This window comes from Hemiscyllium ocellatum, chromosome 7, assembly GCF_020745735.1.
Source record: "Hemiscyllium ocellatum isolate sHemOce1 chromosome 7, sHemOce1.pat.X.cur, whole genome shotgun sequence".
In the NCBI taxonomy this organism is placed as follows: Eukaryota; Metazoa; Chordata; class Chondrichthyes; order Orectolobiformes; family Hemiscylliidae; genus Hemiscyllium; species Hemiscyllium ocellatum.
In genome coordinates, this window is record NC_083407.1 from 6499362 (window position 1) to 6519125 (window position 19764).

The 19764-nt window shown below is 44.4% G+C and overlaps 1 protein-coding gene across 1 annotated transcript in view; it reads left to right on the forward strand.

The window, feature by feature from the left end:
• The window catches only part of LOC132817375 (villin-1-like), a 73683-nt gene extending 53919 nt beyond the window's left edge, over window positions 1-19764 (forward strand). The window contains exons 13-20 of the mRNA XM_060827790.1: window positions 6335-6493; window positions 7780-7959; window positions 12659-12804; window positions 14448-14592; window positions 16068-16256; window positions 18056-18121; window positions 19033-19173; window positions 19651-19764. Coding sequence (XP_060683773.1) covers window positions 6335-6493; window positions 7780-7959; window positions 12659-12804; window positions 14448-14592; window positions 16068-16256; window positions 18056-18121; window positions 19033-19173; window positions 19651-19764 — 1140 coding nt within the window. The remainder of the gene's footprint in view (window positions 1-6334; window positions 6494-7779; window positions 7960-12658; window positions 12805-14447; window positions 14593-16067; window positions 16257-18055; window positions 18122-19032; window positions 19174-19650) is intronic.

The window sequence follows — 19764 nt, forward strand, 5'->3', positions numbered from 1 at the left end:
TATCAGCTGGGGAAATGGACTGAGAAATGACAAATGGAGTTTAATATAGATGACTGTGAGGTCTTGCATATTGGAAAGTCAAATCAAGGCAAGAGTTTCATGGTGAATGGTAGTGCCTTAAGGAGTGTAGTGGAACAGAGGGACCTTGGAGGTCTGGTGCACGGTTCTCTGAAAGTGGAGTCCCAGGTAGACAGGGCAGTGAAGGGGGCTTTTGGTGCACTGGCCTTCATCAGTCAGGGCAGTGAGTATCGAAGTTGGGAGGTTGTGCTGAAGTTGTACAGCTGTTGGTGAGGCTGCCCTTGGAGTATTATGTTCAGTTTCGGTCACCTTGCTACAGGAAGGATGGAAATTGGGAAGAATGCTGAAGAAATTTAAAAGGATGTTGCCTGGACTCAAGGGTCTGAGTTACAGGGAGAGGTTGGACAAGCTAGGACTTTTTCTTTAGAGTGCAGGAGACTGAGGGGGGATCCTATGAAAATGTAGAAGATAGTGAGGCATGGATAGGGTGAATGCACTCAGTCTTTTTCCCAGTTTAAGGTGAAAGAGGAAAGAATAAAAGGGAACCTGAGGGGCAACTTTTTACCCAGAGGGTGGTACGCGTATGGAATGAGCTGCCAGCGGAAGTGGTTGAGGCGGGTACATTAACAACATTGAAAAGGCATTTGGACAAATACATGGATAGGAAAGGATTAGACTGATATGGGCCAAGTGCAGGGAAATGGGGTTAGCGTGGGTGAACATTTGGGTTGGCATGGACCAGTTTGGGGCAAAGGGCCTGTCTCTGTGCTGTAGGACTCTATGGCTCCATGCCTCCAAGAGAGGAAGACGAGGTTAGGGTAATCTCCCAGGATTGCTAAGGAGACTCTAGAGAGCATGAGAGACAAAAGCAGATTAAAGGGAAAAGAAAAGGTTTTTCCTAAATTTCTTTTGAACTTTTTAGTTTCAAATCAGAGTGTGCGATGCTGGGCCAATTGGATCTACTCCTAGAGTTTACTCCTCAATCAGAGTTGGACACTACAGACTAGACAGTGGATTGGCTGTGCAATCTTAATAGCTCAGAAGGCAGCTAATGTACAATATTCAGGCTGGTGTGGTTATATCGTCGAACTTCGGTAAAGTGCCATTGGAAACTGGTCATAGTTTCTGGAGAGTGGAGAAACACAGGCATCAATAAGGAATTAAATGATTATTTTGTCATTTGGCAATACTGAACTTAAGCACTGCTGAAATACAATTTCTCGAAGCCTTTCATCTTTCATCGATCAGGACAACTTGTAAGAATGTCAATTCAAGGAGAAAACCAACATTTATGCTGCGTGAGAGCGCTGATGGAAATTATTCTTTATGTGGGCACATGAATCCAGTTAGCCCCTTGGCAATATTAAGCATCATCATGGCTGATCCTCAACCAAGCTCCACATACCTGTCATGTCCCATATTCATAGAACATAGAACATAGAACAATACAGCACAGAACAGGCCCTTCGGCCCACGATGTTGTGCCGAACATTTGTCTTAGCTTAAGCACCTATCCATGTACCTATCCAATTGCCGCTTAAAGGTCACCAATTTCTGACTCTGCCTCTCCCACAGGCAGCACATTCCATGCCCCCACCACTCTCTGGGTAAAGAACCTACTCCTGACATCCCCCCTATACCTTCCACCCTTCACCTTAAATTTATGTTCCCTTGTAACACTCTGTTGTACCCGGGGAAAAAGTCTCTGACTGTCTACTCTATCTATTCCCCTGATCATCTTATAAACCTCTATCAAGTCACCCCTCATCCTTTGCCGTTCCAATGAGAAAAGGCCTAGCACTCTCCACCTATCCTTGTACGACCTATTCTCCATTCCAGGCAACAGCCTGGTAAATGTCCTCTCCACCTTCTCCAAAGTTTCCACATCTTTCCTAAAATGAGGCGACCAGACTGCACACAGTACTCCAAATGTGGCCTTACCAAGATCCTGTACAGCTGCAACATTGCCTCACGACTCTTGAATTCAATCCCTCTGCTAATGAACACTAATACACCATAGGCCTTCTTACAAGCTCTATCCACCTGAGTGACAACTTTCAAAGAACATAGACCCCAAGATCCCTCTGCTCCTCCACCTTACTAAGGACCCTACCATTAACCCTGTATTCCGCATTCTTATTTGTACCTCCAAAATGGACAACCTCACACTTGGCAGGGTTGAACTCTATCTGCCACTCCTCAGCCCAGCTCTGCATCATATCTAAGTCCCTTTGCAGCCAACTACAGCCCTCCTCACTATCCACAACTCCACCAATCTTCGTATCGTCTGTAAATTTACTGACCCACCCTTCGACTCCCTCTTCCAAGTCATTAATAAAAATTACAAACAGCAGTTGCCCCAGAACTGATCCCTGAGGAACTCCACTTATAACTGGGCTCCAGGCTGAATATTTACCATCTACCACCACTCTCTGACTTTGACCGTTTAGCCAGTTCTCTATCCAACTGGCCAAACTTCCCGTTATCCCATGCCTCCTGACTTTCCACATAAGCCTACCATGGGGAACCTTATCAAATGCCTTACAAAACTCCATGTACACTACGTCCAATTCTCTACCCTCATCCACATACTTGGTCACCTCCTCAAAGAATTCAATAAGACTTGTAAGGCAAGACCTACCCCTCACAAATCCATGCTGGCTGTCCCTAATCAAGCAGTGTCTTTCTAGATACTCATAAATCCTATCCCTCAGTACCCTTTCCATTACTTTGCCTACCACCGAAGTAAGACTAACTGGCCTGTAATTCCAGGGGTCATCCCTATTCCCTTTTTGAACAGGGGCACAACATTCGCCACTCTCCAGTCCCCTGGCACCACCCCCATTGACAGTGAAGACGAAAAGATCATTGCCAACGGTTCTGCAATTTCCTCTCTTGCTTCCCACATAACCCTAGGATATATCCCGTCAGGCCCGGGGGGACTTGTCTATCCTCAAGTTTTTCAAAATGCCCAACACATCTTCCTTCCTAATAAGTATCTCCTCTAGCTTACCAGTCCGTTTCATACTCTCCTCTTCAACAATATGGTCCCTCTCATTTGTAAATACTGAAGAAAAGTACTCATTCAAGACCTCTCCTATCTCTTCTGACTCAATACACAGTCTCCCACTACTGTCCTTGATCGGACCTACCCTCGTTCTCATCATTCTCATGTTTCTCACATACGCATAAAAGGCCTTGGGGTTATCCTTAATCCTACCCGCCAAAGAATTTTCATGCCCTCTCTTAGCTCTTTTAATCCCTTTCGTCAGTTCCCTCCTAGCTATCCTGTATCGCTCCAATGCTCTGTCTGAACCTTGTTTCCTCAACCTTATGTAAGCTTCCTTCTTCCTCCTTACAAGACATTCAACCTCCCTCATCTACCAAGGTTCCCTCACACGACCATCTCTTTCCTGCCTGACAGGTACATACATATCAAGGACACATCGTATCTGTTCCTTGAAAAAATTCCACATTTCAACGACATCCTTCCCTGACAGCCTATGCTCCCAATTTATGTTCCTTAGATCCTGTCTTGCAGCATCGTATTTGCCCTTCCCCCAATTGTAAAACCTGCCCTGTTGACGCACCTATCTCTCTCTATAACCAAGATGAAAGTTACAGAATTGTGGTCACCATCACCAAAATGCTCACCCACTAACAAGCCCATCACTTGTCCCGGTTCGTTACCGAGTACCAGGCCTCCCCTCTGGTTGGACAATCTACATGCTGAGTTAGAAAAGCTTCCTGGACACACTGCACAAACACCGCCTCGTGCAATCTACTTGATCTAAAGAGTTTCCAGTCAATGTTTGGGAAGTTGAAATCGCCCATGACTACTACCCTGTGGCTTCTGCACCTTTCCAAAATCTGTTTCCCAATCTGTTTGTCCACATCTCTGCTGCTATTGGGGGGCCTATAGTATACACCCAACAAGGTGACTGCTCCTTTCCTATTTCTGACTTCAGCCCGTACTACCTCCAAAGGCAGATCCCCCTCGAACTGCCTTTCTGCAGCCATTATACCATTTCTAATTAGCAATGCCACCCCCTTTCCTTTTTTACCATCCCTCCCAATCTTACTGAAACATCTCTAACAAGGAACCTCCTGTCCCTCTTCTATCCACGTTTCTGTGATGGCCACAACATCGTAGTCCCAAGTACCGATCCATGCCTTAAGTTCTCCCACCTTATTTCTGATACTCCTTGCGTTGAAGTATACACACTTGAGCCCATCTATGTGTCTGCAAGTATTCCCTGTCAGTGCTACCTTCTCCACAGCCTCCCTACATTCTTGGACATCCTGAAAAACAGCTAGCCTACTTGCTGGACTACAAGTCCGGATCCCATCCCCCTGCCAAATTAGTTTAAACCCCCCCCCCCCGAAGAGTGCGAGCAAACCTACCCCCCAGGATATTGGTGCCCTTCTGGTTCAGGTGCAACCTGTCCTGCTTGTACAGATCCCACCTTCCCCAGAATGCAGTCCAATTGTCCAAGTACCTGAAGCCCTCCCTCCTACACCATCCTTGCAACCACGTGTTCAACTGCACTCTCTCCCTATTCCTTGCCTCACTGTCACGTGGCACTGGCAACAACCCAGAGATGACGACTCTGTCCATCCTAGCTTTTAGCTTCCAGCCTAACTCCCAGAGTTCCTGAATGACCTCCCCACCCCTCTTCCTACCTATGTCATTGGTGCCAATGTGCACCACAACTTCTGGCTGCACACCCTCCCCCTTAAGGATTCGGAAGACACGGTCCGAGACATCTTGGACCCTGGCACCCGGGAGGCAACAAACCATCCGAAAGTCTCGCCCATGTCCACAGAACCGCCTGTCTGTCCCTCTAACTATAGACTCTCCTATAGCTAGCGCTCTCCTCCTCTCCCCTTTCCCTTCTGGGCCTCAGAGCCGGACCTCGTGCAAGAGACCCGGTCACTGCAGCTTACCCCTGCTAGGCAATCCCTCCCAACAACAGCCAAAGTGGTATACTTATTGTTGAGGTGAACGACCACAGGGGATCCCGCACTGCCTGCTTCCTCCCCTTTCCACCTCTAACTGTGTTTGAGGTTCCCACCTTAATGTGTTTGAACTTCAAAAATCAATCAGTCTCTGATTATTAAATCCCTGAATTAAGCCAGCATCAACTACAGCTTCAAAAACCAACCAGTTTTTGTTTCCGATGTGACCATGAATTTCACCCCTGCAAGACCTGGCTGAAGTTTCTGGACAACACTAAGATTCTCGAACCAGCAGAAATCACTTCTCGCAGCCTCCCTTAACAACACCTTTTTTTAAAGTTCATCAAATTACCTCTCAATTATAAATTCTAGATGGTAATCCTTTGTGTAAGACTGATTTTTTTTCCCAGTAATTGGAGATTAGGTTGAAAGTCGCTCATGATCATACTGAATAGTGGTGTGATATCATTTGTGGAATCCGATCTGTTCCTTTACAAGAGGACACTGCTGTTGACCTGGATTTAGTCTGGTGTGTGGTGTTGGAGAAGCACAGCAGGTCAGGCAGCATCTGAAGAGGAGGAGAATCGATGTTTCGAGCAACGGCCTTTCATCAGGGAGGGCTCTTTCCTGAAACATTGACTCTTTTGCTCCTCGGACACTGCCTGACTGGCTGTCCTTTACCAGCACCAAACTCTCTGATCTCCAGCATCTGCAGTCATCACTTTCTCCCACTGGATTTAGTCTGCCCTCCTGACCTCATTGATGTAGTAGTGGGCTTTTCTCCTTCCGCCAAGTATTTGCTCCTGATGAGGTGACATTCATATTGGCTCCCATAACACATGAAGGAGACATCGTGCTGAAGGATTTTATTATAGTTCCTGGTTTTTATAGATAGAACATTCACAAATACTTGTGCTTGAGCTGAAGCTAAGCAATTCGGGTGTAAACTGTAGCATGCTTTCTTCATGCTGTGCTGCAAAGGGGACTCTGAGATGGAGGTTGAGAACATTTTAACCATCAGATCACATGTGAATCTACAATGACATCATGAGCATTTCCTCTCTGGTATATTGCATGCCAGCTCTGTGACGTAATGCAATAAATGATGGAGTGAGCTTGAGAAGCATTATGGACCACTCTTGATCCTCCTTACGTTCTGGTAGATATTTTTAACCAATGTTGTGACATATGGGGTAGGTAAGATTTCAACTTTCTGTCCTCGAGATGGGGACACTATCACAGGAGCCTTTTCTTGTATTCTTGTATATTTCCTTCATAAAGGGCATGAGGTGCCCCAATGGAAAGTTGAAAGTCCATTTTCAGCAGGTTTTCCTCTTTTTGTTTTCTTTCCTTCCAGGGTAGCCATGCTAGTCAGGGTGACATCACTGCCTCGGCCTATCAGGCTGTTCACCTCGATCAGACCTACAATGGAGAGCCTGTGCAGGTCCGAGTGACAATGGGGAAAGAGCCACAACACCTGATGGCCATTTTCAAGGGCAAACTTGTAGTTTTTGAGGTAATGTGAAGGACAAGACTGTGTGTGTGTGTGTGTGTGTGTGTTTGTTGAACATCCAATCTCATCTCACTCCCCCACCCCCCACCATTAACCACCTCCCCAACACACTCACTGTCCAAGTTGACCTCTGACCCCACAAAGACTTTATACAGCAAGGACATGTGTATGGAATGAGCTGACAGAGGAAGTGGTGGAGGCTGGTACAGCTGCATCATTTAAGAGGCATCTGGATGGGTATATGAATAGGAAGGGTTTAGAGGGATATGGGCCAAGTGCTGGTAAATGGGACTCGATTAACTTAGGAATCTGGTCAGTTGGACCAAAGGGCCCATTTCCGTGCTGTACATATCTATAACTCTGACTGTCATTGCTTCTGTCTCAGCTCAAGTAGTAACTCATTGAACCTCGAAATGAAAACTAGTCTTTGACAGTGACCATCGATTATTGTAAAAGGAAAAAAAAAAACCATTGCCAGTCATGTCAACAATCCCTGAAGGAATAAGGAGAAGTCCCTGTGTAGTAGAGAAGATGGTGGAGTATTGTCACTAAGTTTGTGATCCAGAGCCCAATCTAATGTTCTGCAGATGTGGGTTCAAATCCACCCACAGTAAATGGTGGAATTTAAATAAATGTGAAATTGAAAGCTAGGATTAGTGATAACATAACATGACAATGTCATTGATTTGTTGTAAAAACATTATCTGCTTCATTAACGGATAGAAGGAAATCTGCCATCATTACCTAAATTTGACTCTGCTAGTGGGAAAGACTAGGACCTGAGGGCACCACCTCGGTGAAGGAAGGAGGGTGAGGAATCTGTGGAACGCTTTGCTACAAATCATTCAGTGCATTTAAGACAGAGGTCCTTGTATGATAAAAGGATCAAAGGCTGCACAGAGAAAGAGCAGTAGATTAGGTGAGGAACCTCCCTGCCATTCGATTATGGCTGGTTAGGCTGAATGGACCAAATGGCCAAACTGTGCTCCTGTATCCTGTGGTCTAAGAAGCAGTTCAGGTATCTGGTGTTCAGGCTCGTCCCAAAACAACGCCAAATGCCCGACACTGGTCACTGGCAGCTCCAGGAACAAGTGATCATTGACCCAGGTAAACTCTAACCCTTTAACCTGATTTGTTTGCCAGTATGCCCAAAGCCAGGGTTCCAATCTAGCTTGTGTGAAGTCTGCTCCAAGATTGATGTCACAGTTGACTGTGTCTGAGCCAATTGTACCCGTTGGAATAATGGGTCTGGTTTTTGAAGTGTATGTGACAATTCTTATATTTTGCAGGGGAATGCCTCCACAGCTAATGACCAGGATGCCGAGGCCTCTGTCCGCCTCTTTCAGATTCGTGGTGAGAACCAGTACAATACCAAGGCCTTTGAAGTCCCAGCACGTTCCTCCTCCCTCAATTCCAATGATGTCTTTGTGTTGAGGACAAGTGAAAAGTGCTTCTTATGGTATGGGAAGGTGAGAACGCTTCAAACTCCAATGGGCAACACCACTGGGATCCAGTAACTAATCCTATGCTTCCCTTGCAATGTGCTGTAATCCACTCTGACCTCAAGCTGAAGCAAGTTCACAACATGGCCCTCTGGCCTGTAAATGGGTTGGGGTGCTCAGTGGGTAAAGGGGGAGAATACAAAATGACTGAAACAACTGGCCTCGTAGATACTAAAATAGCCAAGGGATGAACTTCTTTCCTCTTTCCCTAGAGGGCTATGAGAGCTCAAGCATTGAATATTTTGCAGTGATTGGAATGAAGTCAGCCAGGTACACATCCATAGATAGTGAGTTCCCTGATTGAGGCTGTTAATCTGGTCCAGGAAGCCTGGCTGACAGATATAAACAGGACTGACCCCTCTGAGAAGGGCACTACTTGTCACTAGCCACTTGGGTGCTTCCTTTCTTCCTGGTGGTGGAATATAAATAAAGATTTACACACTTGTTCTTCACTGTGTCCGACACCTGCACACACACACGAAAGAAAAGGTGTGTCAGGGGTTCTGCTCACTCTGAGAGCTGCCTCTGAGGGAGCTGGATCAGTGTTAACTCTCCCCATGTAAATAAAGGATGACTTGATAACAGGAGGCCCGTCTTCGTGGAGTTATATCATCTCTCATTAGGAATCCTTTGTGGCTATACCCATTTCAAAAAGGTATGCTGTTTTGGAAAATGTAGGGGGTGACGGATTCTCAGGGGAATGTAGCACGAACAGTCAAGTTTCTGGTTTTGAGACTGGCTTTAACGTAATGAGGGGTACATCGGGTTCCAAGGGAACAATTATGTTGGGGGCTTCTCTAGTCCGATGTACAGATAGACGTTTCTGTGCCCAGCAATGATAAATCAGAATGGTGCGTTGCTTCCCTGGGTGCCAGGATCAAGGGTGTCTCAGAGAGGGTGCAGAATGTTCTCTCAGGGGAGAGGGGCCAGCAAGAGGTCATTGTCCACATTGGAGCTAATGACATAGGAAGGGAAACGGTTGAGATACTGAAGGGAGATTAGAGAGTTAGCAGGAATTTAAAAAGGAGGTCCTTGATAGTAGAAATATCCGGATTACTTCAGGTGCTACAAGCTAGTGAGGGCAGGAATAGGAGGATAGAGCAGATGAATGCATGGCTGAGGAGCTGGTTTATGGGAGAAGGATTCACATTTTTGGATCATTGGAATCTCTTTTTGGGGTAGAAGTGACCTGTACAAGGACAGATTGCACCTAAATTGGAAGGGGACTCGTATACTGTCAGGGAAATTTGCTAGAGCTGCTCAGGAGGATTTAAACGAGGATGGTTGGTGGCGGGGGGGAACCCAAAGAGATCAATCTGAGATGGATACAGTTGAGAACAGAAGTGAGTCAAACAGTAAGGCAGGCAGGAACAAGGCAGGAGTAATAAATTAAACTGCATTTATTTCAATGCAATGGGCCTAACATGGAAGGCAGATGAACTCAGGGCATGGTTAGGAATGTGGGACTGGGATATCATAGCAATTACAGAAACACGGCTCAGGGATGGGCAGAACTGGCAGCTTAATGTTCCAGGATACAAATGCTACAGGAAGGACAGGAAAGGAGGCAAGAGAGGAGGAGGAGTGGCATTTTTGATACATTACAGCTGTGCTGAGGGAGGATATTCCTGGAAATACATCCAGGGAAGTTATTTGGGTGGAACTGAGAAATAAGGGATGATCACCTTATTGGGATTGTATTATAGACTCCCTAATAGTCAGAAGGAAATTGAGAAACAAACTTGTAAGGAGATCTCTGCTATCTGTAAGAATAATAGGCTGGTTATGGTAGGGGATTTTAACTTTCCAAACATAGACTGGGACTGCCATAGTGCTAAGGGTTTAGATGGAGAGGAATTTGTGTGTACAAGAACGTTTTCTGATTCAGTACGTGGATGTACCTTCTGTAGTAGGTAAAACTTGACCTAGTCTTGGGAAATAAGGCAGGGCAGGTGATTGAGGTGTCAGTGGGGGAGCACTTTGGGGCCAACGACCATAATACTATTGGATTTAAAATAATGATGGAAAAGGATAGACCAGATCTAAAGTCGAAGTTCTAAATTGGAGAAAGGCCTATTTTGATGGTAATAGGCAAGAACTTTTGAAAGCTGATTGCAGGCAGATGTTTGCAGGTAAAAGTATGGCTAGAAAATGGGAGGCCTTCAGAAATGAGATCATGAGAATCCAGAGAAAGTATATTCCTGTTAGGGAGAAAGGAAAGGCTGGTAGGTATAGGGAATGCTCAATGTCTATAGAAATTGAGGGTTTGTTTAAGAAAAAGAAGGAAGCTTATGCAAGGTAAAGACAGGATAGATCAAGTGAATCCTTAGAGTACAAAGGAAGTAGGAGTACACTTAAGAGGGAAATCAGGAGGGCAAAAAGGGGACATGAAATAGCTTTGGCAAATAGAATTAAGGTGAATCCAAAGGGTTTTTACAAATATATTAAAGGCAAGAAGGTAACTAGGGAGAGAATAGGGCCTCTCAAAGTAAGGTGGCCTTTGTGTGGAGCCGCAGAAAATGGGGGAGATACTAAACAAGTATTTTGCATCAATATTTGCTGTGGAAAAGGATATGGAAGATATAGACTGCAGGGAAATAGATGGCGACACCTTGCAAAATGTCCATATTACAGAGGAGGAAGTGCTGGATGTCTTAAAGTGTAAAGGTGGATAAATCCCCAGGATCTGACCAGGTGTGCCCGAGAACTCTGTGGGAAGCTAGAGAAATGATTGCTGTGCCCCTTGCTGAGATATTTGTATCATCAATAGTCACAGGTGAGGTGCCGGAAGACTGGAGATTGGCAAATGTTTAGGAAGGATGGTAAGGACAAGCCAGGGAACTATAGACCTGTGAGCCTGAACGTCAGTGGTGGGCAAGTTGATGGAGGGAAACCTGAGGAACAGGTTGTACACTTATTTGGAAAGGCAAGGACTGCTTAGGGATGGTCAACATGGTTTTATGCATGGGAAAGTATGTCTCACAAACTTGATTTGAATTTTTTTTTGAAGAAGTAACAGAGGATTGATGAGTGCAGAGTGGTAGATGTGATCTATATGGACTTCAGTAAGGCATTCGACAGGGCTCTCATGGGAGTCTGATTAGCAAAGTTAGATCTCACGGAATAAATGGAGAACTAGCCATTTGGACACTGAACTGGCTCAAAGGTAGAAGACAGAGGGTGGGTTGTTTTTCAGACTGGAGGCCTGTGACCAGTGGAGTGCCACAAGGATCGATGCTGGGCCCTCTATTTTTGTCATTTACATAAATGATTTGGATGTGAACATAAGAGGTACAGTTAGTAAGTTTGGAAATGACACCAAAATTGGAGGTGTAGTGGACAGCAAAGAGGGTTACCTCAGATTACAACAGGATATGGGCCAATGGGCTGAGAAGTGGTAGATGGAGTTTAATTTAGTTAAATGTGAGGTACTGCATTTTGGGAAAGCAAATCTTAGCAGGACTTATAAACTTAATGGTAATGTCCTAGGGAGTGTTGCTGAACAAAGAGACCTTGGAATGCAGGCTCATAGCTCCTTGAAAGTGGAGTCACAGGTAGATAAAATAGAGAAGAAGGCGTTTGGTATGCTTTCCTTTATTGGTCAGAGTATTGAGTACAAGGTCATGTTTTGGTTGTACAGGACATTGGTAAGGTCACTTGGAATATTGCGTGCAATTCTGGTCTCCTTCCTATTGGAAAGATGTTGTGAAACTTGACAGGGTTCAGAAATGATTTACAAGGATGTTGCCAGGTTTGGAGGATTTGAGCTATAGGGAGAGGCTAAACAGGCTGGGTCTGTTTTCCCAGGAGGCTGAAGGGTGACCTTTATAGTGGCTTAGAAAATTCTGAGGGACATGGATAGGGTCAATAGGCAAAGTCTTTTCCCTGGGATGGGGGAGTCCAGTAGTAGAGGGCATAGGTTTAGGGTGAGAGGGGAAAGATATAAAAGAGACCTAAGGGGCAACTGTTTCTCACAGAGGGTGGTACGTGTATGAAATGAGCTGTCAGAGGAAGTGGTGGAGGCTGGTACAACTGCAGCATTTAAGAGGCATTTGGATGGGTAGATGAATAGGAAGGGTTTGGAGGGATATGGGCCGAGTGCTGGCAGGTGGGACTAGATTGGGTTGGGATATCTGGTCGGCATGGACGGGTTGAACTGAAGGGTCTGTTTCCATGCTGCACATCTCTATGACTCTATAAAATGTTCCTTCCAATAATCTTGATCCAAAGACTCTAAGGCATCTCTTTCAAAATTCAGTGCAATTTAATTGCAAAATTAAAGCAAAAAATTTAGTAAATTGGCTGCTCATATAGAAATTTACAAAAATAACAGGAGTGTTAAAGATTCTCTTTCCTCTGAGTGCTGACTCTAAGAGAGCCAGTTCAGTGTCATGTACTATGCACGTGTAAATAAAGGGTGACTCAGTGATGGTATATAGTCCTCTCTGGCGTTATTTCAATGTTCAAGACACCGATTGATAGATTTCCAAAGGCTGGTGTAAGAAAGTGGCATAGAGGTAAATGCTCAGCCATGATATAATTGAATGGTGGAGCAGTTTCAAAGGGCTGAATGGTCTCTGTGCTCCTATGTTCCAAAAAGGAGGGAGAAAGAAGGAAAAATGTTGCATATCTGCTCTTTGTGACTCTTATGTTGGTTCCATTGTAGGGATGCAGTGGTGATGAGAGAGAAATGGCCAAGACTGTGGCTGACATTATCTCCAGGAGGGACAAGCAGAATGTGTGTGAAGGCCACGAACCGACTGATTTCTGGGTGTCCCTTGGAGGCAAATCACCGTATGCCAACAGCAAAAGGTACGCTCCCCTGCTGAAGGATCATAATTGGCAAATGATTCCTTAGGAGAAAGTGAGGACTGCAGATGCTGGAGATCAGAATTGAGAGTGTGGTGCTGGAAAAGCACAGCAGGTCAGATAGCATCCAAGGAGCAGGAGAATTAATGTTTCAGGCGTAAGCTTTCATTGGGAATCAGTGATTCCCGAGGAATAGCACTTTATGGTTTCATGAATCCTGCTCTTTGTGTGTATTCACCCTCCCACTTATGTGTATTTCACCCAGAACAGTACAGCCCTTTGGCTCATCAAGCCTGTGCTGAGCCATGACACTTTTTTCTAAACTAAAAACATTCTTCCTCTACCACAAATATCCCTTCATTCCCTGCCAATTCAGGAGCTTTGGAGACTTTGGGGTGACTTTATAGAGTTTTATAAAATCATGAGAGGCATAGATAAGGTGAATAGCCAAGGTCTTTCACCAGAGAAGGGGAGTCTAGAACTAGAGGGCATAGGTTTAGGGTGAGAGGGGAAAGATTTAAAAGGGACCTAAGGGGCAACTTTTTCACACACACAGGGTGGTGTATGAATGGAATGAGCTGCCAGAGGAAGTGGTTGAGGCTGGTATAAATACATCATTTAAAAGGCATCTGGATGGGTATATGAGGGATGGGTTTAGAGGGATGTGGGCCAAGTGCTGGCAAATGTGACTACATTAATTTAGGATATCTGGTTGGCATGGATGAGTTGGACTGACGGGTCTGTTTCCATGCTGCAGATCTCTTTATCTCTCTATATCTATAAAGATGCTGCTTAAACGTTGCTAATGTGTCTGTCTCCAGCACCTCTTCTGGCAGCACATTCCAAGACATTTTTGTTGTTAAAACACACAGGTACATGCCTCTCCATATTTCCGTTAAACCTTTCCGTTTACCTAGATTAGGTTTGATTACTTAGTGTGGAAACAGGCCCTTCGGCCCAACAAGTCCACACCGACCCTCTGAAGCGCAACCCACCCAGACCCATTCCCTTACATTTACCCCTTCACCTAGCACTATGGGCAATTTAGCGTGGCCAATTCACCTAACCTGCACATTTTTGGACTGTGGGAGGAAACCCATCCAGACAATTGGAGAATGTGCAAACTTTACACAGTCAGTCGTCTGAGGCAGGAACTGAACCCGGGTCATCTGGCGCTGTGAGGCAGCAGTGCTAACCACTGTGCCACCATGCCACCACCTTTATGTTCCCCCAATAATTGACATTTCTACCCTGGGAAAAGACTCTGAATATCCACTCTGTCCATGCCTCTTAAATTTGTAAACTTCTATCAAGTCACCCTTCAGCCTCTGACGTTCAAGTGAAATCAAATCAAGTTTATCCAAGCTCTCCTCCTAGCTATGGAAATACAAAATTATGTTTTGTCCCAACCTGGGTTTTCGAGACTGTGTGATTATTTATCTTGCTATGTTAAGGATGTGGAAGATCATGCAGCTAAGGTCAGTGAATGAAGTAGTTGATCAACCATGATTTCACTGGCACATGCCTGCGGGACTGAATGGCCTGCTCCTGTTCCTTTGACAGTGGTGGAATGCAGATCAATGGCGTTGTGCTGTAACGGTGGTGACGAACATTCTGGTTGTTATCAGTAACTCTCTCTATTTCAGTTTACAGCATGAACATCAGGCTATTGTCCCACGTCTGTTTGAATGCTCCAACCAAACTGGACGTTTCATTGCCACGGAGATCACAGACTTCACCCAGAACGACCTTGATGATGATGATGTTATGCTCTTGGACACCTGGGAACAGGTTTGTGGAAAGAATAATTCAAGTATCATGCATCAAATCTGTGTTCTATAATCCACCGTGCAATCGGAATAGGTCCCAGGTCCTGAATCAGTCCTGGAGTTTGCTGCATATAGAGTGAAAGTAGATCCTGTGGTCATTCAACAGTAAAAGTGCAGCATGTGCTGGAATTCCATGTCCTATTGCTTAACGAGAGATCAACGGAGATTGTTCAGGGAGTATGGTTGTGTTGAGAAAGTGGGTAGGGTAGTTGAAGGTGCAGATTGGCCATGATCCCAGGGATTGGCAGAATAGGTTGGGACAGACTGAATGGCCTTTATCAGTAACATGCACCTTTCAATATGCTGCAGAAGAAGGTAAAGGTGGAGGTAGATTATTTCTCACCGAGAATGGGGAATTGTGGGGTAGGTGGGAATGTGAAATTCAGTATACAAACAGATCAGCCATGGTCTTATTGAATGACAGAGGAGGCCCAAAGGGCAGAATTGTCTATGTCTGCTCCTAAGTTGTATATGATGCATAGTCAACCTTACTGGGGTGGAGATGAGGAATTTGGCACTATTTAGTCTGATTTACTTCATGCTACACATGGTCCTTCTCCGGATGTTCTTAAAAAGGGTCACTGGACCCAAAATGTTAACGCCGTCTTTTCTCTCCACAGGTGATACCAGACCTCCTGAGGTTCTCCAGTAATTTCTGGTTTTGTTCAGATCTTCAGAATCTGCAATACTTTGTTTCATTGACAGGGCTGGATGAACCAATGCAATGTGCCATGTAGAGTTGACAGTCCCAGGAATAAGTGTCAAGATTAGAGTGGTGCTGGAAAAGCGCAGCAGGTCAGGCAGCATCCGAGGAGCAGGAAAAATCGACGTTTCAGGCAAAAGCTCTTCATCAGGGAATAAGTCAATTGATCCAACTGATTCATGCCAATGATCATGATCCACGTTCGCCACCTACCATCATTCCCATCTCATCTGATCACCTCCTTCTAAGTTCCTTTCTCCCTCATACTCTCATCTCCCCTTAAATGCACCGACCCTGTGGGAGCAAATCGCATGTTCTCTGGGTAAAGATTTTTCTCATTAATCCAATAGGAAATTGATCAGTGACTACACCATTTAACTGGCCCCTAGTTTTGAACTGACCCACCACTTCCCCACTCAAAGCAAACTACTGTGCTGAAAATCTGAAATTCAAAAAAAAAACATATCTGTGGGGAGAGAGACTGTTTAATGTTTCAAGTCCAATATGTCTCCTTTCTTTTTTTTTTGGGATTCACCACAGATGCTGCCAGATCTGCTGAATTTCTCCAGCATTTAGTCTTTCTATTTAACATCATGCTCATCTCAATCCTGTCGGACCCCTTTGCAATGTTATGCACCTCTCTTGGAACGTTTATCTCCTGGCAAGAGGCCCAGGTTCTTCCAATGAGTTGGTGCTTTGAAGTTAAATGAGCTCTCTTTCTCTCCAAATGCCAGATTTTCCTATGGATTGGTAATGGAGCCAATGAAACTGAGAAGAAGGATTCTATTGTCACAGCACAAGAGTACCTCAACAGCCACCCAACCAAGCGTGACTCTGGCACTCCAATTGTAATTGTCAAGCAAGGTTTTGAGCCCCCAACCTTCACTGGTTGGTTCATGGCCTGGGACCAATATCTGTGGAATGTAAGTAGGTGGAGTCCAACATGTGTTCACATGACATTTCACTTCCCCAGCTAGGTCAGCTTGCACCTAAAAACAAAAGTGTTTAACGTACAACACACAGTTAGGAAGGCGAATTGTATGTTCGTCTTTGTGTGTTGTGATCACAGCTGAAGGGACTGCTAGACCAGTCAGAATAAAATCTGGCTTGTTTGTGTGCTTCTCTTTGAAAGATTAATAAGTGATAGTCTGTCTTCAAAAGATATTCACTTAAGGCTGCATATTTTAACAACAGGACAGAAGATTTTCAAATAACGGAAATAAAAGCAAAGTAATCTAAGTATAGGATGATATTAGAACACACCTCAACACAAAGTTTTATAGAGTCATAGAGATGTACAGCACGGAAACAGACCCTTTGGCCAAAGTTGTCCATGCCGACCATTATTCCAACCCAATCTAGTCCAATTTGCCACCATTTAGTCCATATCCCTCCAAACCCTCCTTATTCATATCCCCATCCTAATGCCTTTTAAATGCTGTAATGTATCAGCCTCCACCACTTCCTCTGACAGCTCAATCAATGCACCACCTTCTGCATGAAAAAGTTGCCCCTTAGGTCTCTTTTATATCTTTCCCCTCTCACCCTAAACCTACGCCTTCTAATTCTGGACACCCCCACTCCAGGGAAGAGACCTTCTCTAGTTATCGTATCCATGCCCCTCAAAATTTTGTAAATCTCTATAAGGTCATCCCTCAGCCTCTGATGCATGAGGGAAAACAGCCCCAGCTTATTCAGCCTCTTCCCTATAGCTCAACTCCTCCAACCCTGGCAACATCCTTGTAAATCTTTTCTGAACCCTTTCAAGTTTCAGAACATCTTTCTAATAGGAAGGAGACCAGAACTGCATGAAATATTCCAAAAGTCCTGTACAGCTACAACATGGCCCCCAACTCCTACACCCAATGCTCTGACCAATAAAGGAAAGCATACAAAATGCCGCCTTCACTACCCTATCTACCTGTAATCATGTTCCTGACACTATCTGTCACAGAAATTTAAATCTAGAGAAATTTCAGTTTCTATCTCAACTCTTTTCTGTTTTGGCTAAATGACCTCCTCCTGTGATGAAGATGCAATGAAACTTCTTTACCGAGTGCAAAAGCAGCCAACCAAATTCTGGGAGGATGTAATGAAAGGAAAGCACTTGTGTTTCTATTGTAATGTTTATAACCTCAGATTGTCCTGAAGCAGTTCAGTCATTTAGGGCTTTTGTTCCCTGGAGTGTAGTCCCTACAAAGAAGGGGTAACATTGGTAACATCACTGGACTAGTCAACCACAATCCCATTCTAATGTTCTGGGAACAAAAATTTTAAACCAGCCATTGCAGATGAAGAAATTTAAATTCAAGTTTTAAAAATCTGGAATTAAAGACATTGTGTAATAATGATTGTGAAATTGTTGTAAAAAAATCTATTTGCTCACGAATATCTCTTTCAAGGGAGGAAATCTGCTCTCCTTACCTGGTCTGGCCTTTGTGTGACTCGACCTGCAGCAATTATTGCCCAGGAGGCAATGAAATGCATCCGAGCTAGTGAGATCCACAGAATTTAACTTTGGGGGAACAAAAAAGCCTTAGGAGAACTCCTCTGCTCTTATTTTAAACCATGGCCTTCAGGCCTGTGGAGACAGGCCTTGGTTTAATATCACTGTGGAAAGACAACATCTTCGACAGTGTGGCACTCCCTCAGGAAAGCAATGAGACTGCTGTTTGGGATCTGGACATCTAATAATTTTGTTTCTTTTTTTCAATTCTTCAAGGATGGAAAATATGAAGACTTGAAAGTGGAGTTTGATAATTCTCAAGTTGTTGATGAACTGATCAAAGTAAGCAAGGCTTTCACTGAAAACCATAAGCTGATGGGGGTTCTGTCTGCTGTATAACATGACTATTTTGAATTTGAATGTTTATATAAGGAGCCCTTTGCTCTAACTTCTGGTAAATACTCAACAGCACTGATAGATGGAGAGAATGTTTCGACTCCTTTCAGAGTATGTTAGGGTGAGGGTACAGAGATTTTCTGTGTGAAGGCTCTCATCTATCCTGATACTATTCCAGATGGGAGGCTGCAAAGGATAGGGTTGCTCTTTGAGGACAGAGGGCTAAGAGGAGATCTGAGAGGTTGAAAATCATGAAAGAGTGAGTTTGCAGTTACAGAAGGGTCAGACTTGGAAGGAAAGACTAACAGGGTAACGGGGAAAAAGCAGGCACAGGAAATGAATTGGATAGTTCTTTCCAAGAGCAGCCTAGGAACAATGGGATGAATAGCTTCCTTTCTCTGAGATTACAATTCTGGCCGGATTGCAACCTGTTGTTCTTTCTTTGCTGTGCTTACAGGAAAGGATGGGGTAATGATCGATTCAGTGGACTAGAGGGTCTGGCTGAATCTCTGGGGACCCAACTTGGGAACTGGGTGGAGCCTGTGTTTAGTTCATAAATATGGGATATTGAGAGAGCTGCCATCATTGGGACTATGGCAACTATAATTGATTATTGTACAAACCCATCTGGTTCATTAACGGGGGAGTAGATGGGAATGTGGAGTAATCCAATCAGTCAAGATCTTGCTGAATGGAAATATGGGCTTGTGGGGCCAAATGGCCTACTTGTGCTCCCAATTTGTATGTTTACATGTTACGCTACCCACTAAGCTACAATTACAACGGTTTTTCTTAATATCAGATCATTTCTATTTAAAACCATTTTTGTTTTCTGTCTCTCTTCTTCCCGTTTTCAGGATATGAAGTCAGTCCAAATTTCTCTGAGTTACAACAATGCACCATCAGTTAGAGAACGTGTCCAGATTTACCCAGCAGAGCAACTGATTAATAAGTTGCCTGAGGAACTGCCCCCAGGAGTGGATTCTACACGGAAGGAGGTGAGTCATGCAAAATTGGGTTTTATCCTCCTCATAGAGTGACCAAGTAGCATGTGCATACTCCCTGGCACTGCTGATTCTGGTGCTAGCATTGAGGTGATGTAGAAGAGTTTGCAGAAAGGAAATGGAGACTAGTTAGAAACATTGGGTTTTGCAGCATGTGCTTGTAGCTGTTCCTAGTGGAAGATCTGACATGATATGTGACGTTCATCTGCCCCATGTCATCTTTCCTACCCACCGCAACTACCCTGTGATATTTGTCTTCCAAATCCACCCAGGTGGACCTCTTTTTCTGTTTTTCACCACCTTTGCACTGGCTGATTAGCTCAGTTGGCAGGGTGTTTGGTTTGTAATGTAGAGAGGAGCAAGCCAAGTGTAGGTTCAAATCCCATACCAGCTGATGTGGTGAGTTTTTCAGACTTGCCTTGGGTATAATGAGATAATGCTAAGGTTTTATCTGTTCCATTTGTCACACAGGAGTACCTCTCAAATGAAGATTTCCTGATCGTTTTCAATATGCCAAGAATAAAATTTGATGCGATGCCAGAGTGGAAACAGAGGAACTTGAAAAAAGAAAAGGGTTTGTTTTAG